General features: G+C 35.0%; 1 protein-coding gene across 1 annotated transcript; it reads left to right on the forward strand.

Annotated features, from left to right (window-relative positions):
• Positions 1 to 1,001: 1,001 nt before the first annotated feature.
• Positions 1,002 to 8,120, forward strand: LOC120413298 (mitogen-activated protein kinase kinase kinase 7-like). Its single transcript, XM_039574056.2, has 4 exons — positions 1,002 to 1,151; positions 5,021 to 5,123; positions 6,610 to 6,987; positions 7,041 to 8,120. Exons 2-4 carry the CDS (start codon positions 5,037 to 5,039, stop codon positions 7,563 to 7,565), a joined length of 990 nt encoding a protein of 329 aa, XP_039429990.1. The 5' UTR covers positions 1,002 to 1,151; positions 5,021 to 5,036; the 3' UTR covers positions 7,566 to 8,120.
• Positions 8,121 to 9,148: the final 1,028 nt, after the last annotated feature.

A 9,148-nucleotide genomic window follows, 5' to 3' on the forward strand; every position in this document is an offset into this window, starting at 1 on the left:
GATTAACTTCACGTAAAATTGGAATAAAATATGTAAAGAAAACAAATTATAAATAAAAAAAACCTTTCAGCAGTTATTGTAGTGCGAAATTTGCAAAAAAAATCGATAATTTTCGTTTTAATAATTTTGAATAACGTTATAAAAATTGATTCAATAACGAGAGTCAATTGATTTTCAGCGGCAATTTTTAATAGTTAAAAATCAAAAAAATGTGAGCACAGATTTTTAAAATTATGTTCTACAGTTTCATTCTCAAAAAAAGACGAAGCAATTAAAAAATTGAAAAAATAGACGTGCTTATTGCTAGAACAATTTGCGTTTGCATTTTCCGGCGATGATAATCATCTTTAGCATGAAGAAAATAGTTTAAAATTATTTTGAGCTTTTGTAAAAATTAATTTTACAACTCCACTTAAAAAATATATAATGGACCCAAATGTTCAGGTGTTTAATAGATTTAACAAACAAATCATTGAACTGGTTTTTAAAAACAATCACCTTGATTGAGGGTTCGTTGTTGTTTTATGTGTAACTTGAAAGCTAGAATAAAATATCTTAGCATAAATCTAAAAGTTGCATCAAAAATTCAATGAAATCATAAATGGAAAGAATATCAAAGTTTTCGGAGGTTTTCCCCAAATTATTACTAAATTGTTTTTTTAAATACTTGCGCCACCTTTATTTTCAATACCATTAAAAACGTTGTTTAACGCTCATTTGTGCATTTTCAATCAAATTGGTCTTTTAAAAGAATTTAAAAAATGTTGATGTTTTACCTCAGACATCATTTTACTATAAAAAATGTCTAACATTTTAGCATTTTTTGGTTCAAAGATTTCCTAGTAGATACAAAAAAACTTTTACATTTTATGCTTATATCTGACATCGAGATAGAAGTGCAAAAAAGCGAGCCTTTTATGCCTCATCACGGTTTTCCGTGTACAGCTGATATGTCACAATTTGGCGCGAAAAGTATCCTCTTAAACGTAAGTACGGTGTGAGTGCTTATCTTTTCGCTCAGTGTTAGTACACAGCACAGTTCCAAGCGGGTCGCAGTGTCACAGCTTTGGCGAAGTTATTCGTGATTTTGGTGCGTTGAGTTCTTGATTTTCAAAAAGTTTGCAGTTGAGTTGAGCTCTCGGAAATTGCAGGTAAGTTTGTTCTTCTTAGTATATTTCGCCAAAAAATCATTCAGTAAGAGTGCCGGTCCGCTCAAACTACATGCAATTTCGCGAGTATCTCTAGAAAATGTGTGTGTGTGTGTGGTGTAGGCGTTTGTGATGTGAAGGTGTAAAATATATTTTTTCAATGAAAAATTAAAAATATAGTTATGATCACGGAAGTAATCCCGAATCCGGCAGCAAACAACATCAAATCCACCTGTTGCCCTCCAAACGATTCAGTGCATTTCAAGAAATTTCTCGATTCTTCTGGATGATTCATCCACAGTTATTGCATGCTGTAGGGACACTGCATTGGTATCACTGTATGAGCTAGTACATGTCAATCGTACGCATGCCGTTTTTTTTTTTTTTTTCAAAACGAAAACGTGGGCATCTTGTGTTAAAATTGGCGTTTTTAAAGATGATTTATAAACTTTATAACAAAACAAATTTAACGTCAAATCAGTACCAACTGCCGATTTTTTTTCCCGCAAGAGTTTGCTTGCTATCCAGCTGATAACAATTTGGCGCCATAGTATGAATGCTTGATATTCACACATTCTAAGTACAGAGATTGATCGAACAGGCTGCAACAAGTTTATTCAGGAGTGATTAGTGCGCCCGGTAAGACATGTCGTCGTGTGTTGGCAGCTTGCAGTCATTGTAGTTCGCACCTAGTTAATCGATAAAGTGACCCGGGCAGAAAGTTGCATCTTGGAAAAATCTACCCATGTTCGTAAAAACACGAACAAGTCAAGTTCACCCCAGGGTATGGTTAAGAGATAACCGAACATGGCCACGAACATAAATTGTTCGAGGCGTATCTGCGAAAAATCTTGTTGAGTTTATTTGACCAACAATGCCACATCAAGTTAAGTTTATAGTAGCAAACAACTGAAATCTCCAAAAATCATATCAAGTTCATAAAGTAGATTTTGATCCCAAAAATAATTTTATTGGTTTTTAATGCACCCCGCCACAATTCAGACCCCCCCTTCTTCCTCTTCACAAATATGAGTAATATTGCAGGAATATACGCACTTACATCAAAACAAGATTTTTCAAAGTTGAAAAATTATTTTACTTTAAAAACTCATTAAAAAATTGTGGAGAAAGCGTTGAATTGCCAAAATGTCATAATAATTTTCCAAATCACGAAAAATCCAAAGTCTCTATATTCCATTTTTTTAAATTAAAAATAAAAGTTTATGAAAATATTCCTAAAATTGCATAAGTCCAAAAATCCAAAGTAAAATTTCAAAAAGCCTGGTAATGTTTCTTATCAAAATAATTTTTCAAAATGTTGAAAAATATTCAACTGGCTGAGAGCAAAAATTTCGCAAAGTCCTGAAAATCTAATAAATTCTACCAAAAATCTTGTCGTGATACGGATCCCGTAAATTTTCTAAGTGCCGGAACGATTTTTGTAGGGGGTATATCAATAATTATTAAAAACCAACTTTCGAATTTCAAAATTTCAATGAAGACGTTTTGTTAGGGACATTATTTTAGGAACAAACTGATGTTTTTGTAAAAATCAGACGAAAATTTCCTGTAATTTCGACGATTTTCTGAAATTTTACTGGCCAAAAGCCAAAATTTTGTTAAGTCCAAGAAATCAAATAAATTCTGCCAAAAATCTTGTCGTGATACGGATCCCGAAAATTTTCTAAGTGCCGGAACGATTTTTGTAGGGGGTATATGAATAATTATTAAAAACCAACTTTCGAATTTCAAAATTTCAATGAAGAAGTTTTGTTAGGGACATTATTTTAGGAACAAACTGATGTTTTTGTAAAAATCGGACAAAAATGTCCTGTAATTTCGTCGATTTTTCCGAAATTTTGGTTCAAAGCAAAAATAAACATCAAAATAATTTATCATGTTTCCAAACTCCCGAAAATTTTCTAAGTCCCAAAAAAATGCTTTTTCTGTAAAAAGCAAAGAATTAAAAAATATACGCAATAATTTCAAAGTCCAGCATAAATAAAATCAAACTTTAAAATATCAGCTCATGAAAATTATTCTAAGTATCGGAAATTGAAAAATCGGTCAGTGACTGCAAATTTTGCTAAGTCCAGCATAAATTTGAAACAAAGTCAAAATAATCATTTCATGATGTTCGGGTAAAATTTTTGAAAAAAATTTAATTTTCGAAATTTTTGCTAAGTCCAAAAAAACTACCACTAACAGCTCAATATCAACTGTAGATAATGCAGTATGATCATGGAATATACTTTCCATGATACGCAGTCGGTTTAAAACAAGATCACTAGCGTGCACAGGGTGGGGCAACATGGGGCAACTGCCCCACCATCCTAAGAAATTTGTTCTATAATTGTTCGGGGGATGTCCATAAACTACGAAATTTTTAAAACGCTCATATTGTTGCCCCACCTTTCTCGAGGATCTGGGCACGCTAGTGAACAAGATGCAAATAAACAAGCCAAGATAGTTCGAAGTTATCGCAACCAACTCACTTTCCGCCCGGGGATGTGTTGTGCATGTGGTAGTAGCATCATCAGGAATCCAATGTGTTGTATTGGGAACGGGGATATGTACTATCAAAACTGAATTAATAAAAATAAAATGATCCATTTTTTAGATGTTTATTACAATATAAGCAAATAAAAATAAACATAAATTGTATTCCCGGGCAGACGCACCCAGAACTGGGCATCGGCATACGAGAGGATAAAGAGCACGATTCGGTAGTAAAATGGTACTGTGTGCGGACGGAGAGGATAAATCCCGAAATTACCGAGAGTACTTTACTCATGGTTCATTTTCCAAAAAAGTTCATCCATAAAAAAAGTACCGGTACCGAGACTCGAACCCAAGACCTTCGGCATATTGAACCGTGCCTTTGCCGTATGGGTCACCAAGGTTCGGTGACTAAGTGGCGGTCGTTTGTCCATATAAGCCACTCATAGGATGAACTGTTCCAATGAACGAATGAACACGCGAGAGGACTATACTCTCGCAATATAGCACTTTCCTCACGTTTCTTTTCGTGAGGACTATCCCCTCGTTCTTTAACTTTGGGTGCGGTAATATCAAAATTCATGCCATTTCAATAACAAATACTGTTAAAATAACAAAAAGTGTTCTGGATTGTACTTTAAAAAATCCAAAACGAAAAAAATCAAGATGACAACAAAAAATGTTAAAATGTTATTCCTAAGTTATTTCCGTCTGCTCGGGTTCTAAACAATCAGTCAAAGATTCCTATACGCGACATCTTTTAAAAATTCTGAATTTAGGTACACCGCATATAAAGTTCTTTGGAAAAAACAGCTTTAAATGAGGATAACTAGATATATAACAAATTATAAAAAGAACCCGAGCAGACGGAAATAACTTTTTTTGATATTTGAAAATACTAGGCCAATAACATTTTATGTTATTTATAACAAGATTTGTTATTCGTCGTTATGAATTTATTGTTATTTGATTGTTATTGTGAAAAACAGACTAATAATATTGTTTGTTCTTCGAACAAATCTCTGTTATTATTGTTTGTTATTTCAACAACTAATCCGATCATCCCAATAACAGTTGGAGGTATTCTTCCACAACAAAAAATGTAATTTCAAAGTTGTTTTGGCTTTCCTCCAATATCAGACCAATAACAAATTTTGTTATGATAACATTATTACTGTTATTAAACCCTTATGCAAAAATGTTTTTTTTTTCAAGAAGATTCCATAACACTTTTTGTTATTTTAACAGCATTTGTTATTGAAATGGCATGAATTTTGTTATTACCGTCTGCCCGGGAAGCCTGAAATTTGTGATTTCTTTGTTGTGACGAGAGCTTGCTGGTATCAAACTTTTATCAGAGATTTTCTTTTCAGGGATATCACCATCAAAATGGACTTGAACAGATGTATCCCATGTGGAATTCAACGTTGCGATCCCACCGAGAATATTGATCACACAAGCATCCAGCAAATTAAGGTGTGTATTTTATTTGCATTCATCGCGGGACTTTGCCGCTTTCTCAATAATTCAAAACCAAATTTGAACCAGTGCGTAGAGGACAGATCTCTCCGCTCTCTCTCTCAGTAACAGATTCACTAGAGTGAGCGGGATGAATTGTTGGCATGCATCTATGATGCGCCCTTTAGAAAGGTTTTCCTTGAGTTAAAGATGCTTCAATGATTTGGTTTGAATTTCAAACTCTCCGTAAAGTTTTCGAGTTTGCTAAATTGTAACTGTCCTTATTTCACAGAAACAAAAATTATGGTCATATTCATCAGGAAGGGGTGACAGGTTTTGTTTCAAAAAAATGTGCAATATTACAACAAGAATTCTGATGAATTTCCAGATTCACATTTTTACACATTTTTAAAGTTATATTACTTTAAAAAGAGATAATATTGAACCAATCAAAATTTCAACCTTCCAAAATTATTTTTTTTCTGTTTTGTTTTTTTTTATCTTTAGCGATGTTAATAAGTAAAATGTAGGGGAGAGTGGGGAGACTTGATCCCCTTTTTTTGTTTCTCACATAACTCTGTTAATTTCTCACAAAACTATAAACTTTTTGCATGAATTGAAAGCTTAAACATTCATCTATGTTTGGCTAATAAGGGTATTTCATCAGATGAACTATTCCAATCATGCCAAGCGTCTTAAAACAATATTTTAAACCGGCATTTTAAAAATGTTAGGGGTAACTTGATCCTCCTTTCAACATTTTGCAGAAATCTTAATCAAAATGTTTCTTATTCATCCAAACTTTTAATTTTCTATAAGTTACAGCAATTTCACATAAAACCTGTACGTTTGTGTTCAAAATATAAAAGTTTAGAATGTAAAATATTTAAAAACTTAAAATTTTATTTTTTAGACCAAAATTAAGCATGTTTACAGAAGCTGGAAATTTTTGTTTACAAAACTTTTGAAAAATGGTTCAACCTGCAGTTAGTTATGTACAACTATACTAAAGGAAACTATGTATGAAAACCCAGCCCAATTAATTAATCTTGAGGCTGATTCCAGTGACTGTAAAAATGCAGGGATCAAGTCTCCCTAAATGCACTTCTTTAAACAATTGATTGTAAAAATAGTATGACGATAAATTTAACATCAAATGCGTAAGGGTTTTGGAGTTGATAAGTTTATCAAACAATTCATGTAAAAAAATATTTTTTTGAATAATTGTTGAGTGTTTTCTATAGATATCAAAACAAAGAAAAAAAGATCTCTTGGACGTTTTTTGCATCTCGTTTTAGAAAAATGTGTGTAACTCAATCTAAACATTTTATAATTTTTTGCTTTGTTTTCTACAAAGAGTTTTAGTTAATTTCGCACAACTTTCTAGAATAAAGCTAATTGTTTTACCCACATGCTGACGAGATAAAGGCTTGGGATCAAGTGTCCCCGGGGATCAAGTCTCCCCACTCTCCCCTACCTCTTTTTAAAATTATTTAATTTTCAGGAACTTGGCAGAGGTGCCTTCGGCCGTGTGTTTGAAGCGAAGTGGCGTGATACCAAGTTTGGTCCACAGAGTCCATGGTATCCAGGTTCCAACATAGATCCGCAGAATGGTTCAACTGATGCAGTTGGTGGTTTAACTGTTGCAGTTAAATATATGAAGAAGCAGCCGGATGAAAACATGCCATGCGATTTTCTACGGGAAATCTGTGCGCTCTCATCATTGAAACATAGCAATATCGTCGAGCTGTACGGGGGTGGTCAAACCCATGTCGATTATTTCCTCGTCATGGAATTGGCAGAAGGATCTTTGAGAAATATTCTAAGTAAAGGTCCGATTCCTTCTGGTAAAGGACTATCCTATTTAAGGCAAAGCGCAGAGGTAAGAATATTTTGTATTGCTATTTGACGATGACTAATGAACACAAATTTTAGGGACTACATTTCTTACATATGAACAACATGATACACCGAGACATTAAACCGGAAAACCTCCTAATTTTTCATAAGGGAGAGACAATTAAAATCGGAGATTTCGGACTGGTTTCTGATAACTACCTAACAAGAAACGCAGCAGGAACAACGCTCTACATGGACCCTCAAGCAATCAAATCAAACAAATGCAACTACAAGAGCGATATTTATAGTTGGGCCGTTACAATGTGGGAGATGTTTGCTGGCAAGAGTCCAACCTGGAACAGGCAAAAACGAAGGCCTGTAATTCCGAAAAGCTGGCCGAAAAAGGTACAAGTTTTGATTCTACTGTGCTTGAGTCATGATTCAGATTCTATAATGTCTATGGACGATGTGATTAAATTTTATAACTGTGGACCAAATGAAAACAGCGAAAATTATTCTAATGTCCAAACAGGCTCAGACTTGAGCAAGTATTTCATTGGAGGTGGATTTGCCGCGGGGCTTGTAGTAGCAATAATTATGGCATTTCATTCGTTGAGATAAACCTAGGGCAATAAAATAAGGGCGTAATATTAAAATTTTCCCTTTTTCTGAAAATCTCTAACTTTCAATTCAATTCAATTCAATTTTTATTTTTCGAGATAGCATGTTACAAATTTGTTCCTTTGGGCTTGTATAGAGATTTGGATTTTCCTTACAACTATGAATGTTTCAGATACTGACTTGGTAGCATAGAAATTGTTCGTTTCAAATTTTCAAATCTAGGAAAAGGGTGCCGTAAACTGGGGTCAATCGGGACACATGGGGCGAATTGGGACAGCAGTTTTAACCATGTTGGAGCACAATATTTTGATTTTTCTGGTTGGTTTCGGTTAGAACAGACTCAGGCCAACAAAATGTGTACATCCATTTCCAAATTTAAAAGCTTTAAGTGCTCTAAAAACTTCTGTCCCTATTCAGACTGTAGTCCCGATTCACCCCAGATTACGGTGGTGAAAAATCCAATCCAAAACTGTTATGTTTACTCAATCTAATATCACAGTTGGGAGAAGAAGGAAAAATCTTTGACTTATTTATCAATAAAATATGCGATTGATAGCTTTTTTTGTTTTATTAAACATTAACTAGGCCATTATTCTCTCGATATGCAGAAACAGTTAGATGGGAAAACCCAAAGCAAGTTTGTCCCACTCATGAGGCTACAAGTAGAGAGCGAGAGTTCAATTTGTTGGGTGGTGACGCGCGGTCAATTATGTGGCATTGTGTGTGAAAAGAAAAGAATTTTATTTCGTGTTTCATCCTGGTTGGCTTGCTCAAGTACTTCCTACATCATCGTTGATCGGGAGGAACGACGTCGTGTGAATTGTTGCATTAAAATAAGTTTAAGTATTACTGTAAATGACTGTAAAAAAGTCCTTCCTATATCATCAATGTCGTCTGGGTAATCGTGATGAAAAATTACATTTATTCAGTATTTAAATACCTGTGCGCGAGTGTTTTGGTGTGCTAATTAGAAAGACCTTCCCATAGCATCGTTGCTCGGAAGGCTCGCCGACGGGTTTGTTATGAAAGTCCTCCCCATAGCATCGTAGCTCGGGAGGCATCGAAAAGCCAATACCTTATCCTACTAACCCAAAAAAAAATAATCACGTGATGCTTGAAGGAGATGCTGTGGATTCAACGGTCTCAAGCGGTATCAACAAGTATATAGCGAAAAACTATGTGCTTGATGAGTCTGCAACTTCAACTATCGGACTAACATTCCTCCCTTTTGTTGAACTGCAGGCTTCTTGGGAGGGCGCCGGTATTGACTAATAAAGTCGGGGTCTTCAGGGGTTAAACAGTGAACGGATGGTTGGCTCCCACTGATCATGTTTGATTCATTGTTTAACTTCAGCTGATCTGTCAATAACGGAGTAGCAGCTCATTGGCAGTCAACCATGCTCATGCTCATGCTCATGCTCATGCTCATGAGGCTACAAGTAGAGAGCGAGTCCAGGGACGTCGATTGGACCGGTATAAAGGGGGGGAATCCGACGAGGCCCACTGGCCATCTGTCGGTGAATACGCGGAACTCATGAAAACTTCATCTTAGGGTCCGGCTGATTGGACCAGGGCCTCGGCGA

Source organism: Culex pipiens, chromosome 1, assembly GCF_016801865.2.
Source record: "Culex pipiens pallens isolate TS chromosome 1, TS_CPP_V2, whole genome shotgun sequence".
In the NCBI taxonomy this organism is placed as follows: Eukaryota; Metazoa; Arthropoda; class Insecta; order Diptera; family Culicidae; genus Culex; species Culex pipiens.

Coding starts and splice junctions, on each gene's coding strand:
- LOC120413298 (XM_039574056.2), top strand. CDS start 5,037: ATGGACTTGAACAGATGTATCCCATGTGGAATTCAACGTTGCGATCCC. Junction 5,124..6,609: donor CAAGCATCCAGCAAATTAAG/GTGTGTATTTTA, acceptor TTTAATTTTCAG/GAACTTGGCAGAGGTGCCTT. Junction 6,988..7,040: donor ATTTAAGGCAAAGCGCAGAG/GTAAGAATATTT, acceptor CACAAATTTTAG/GGACTACATTTCTTACATAT.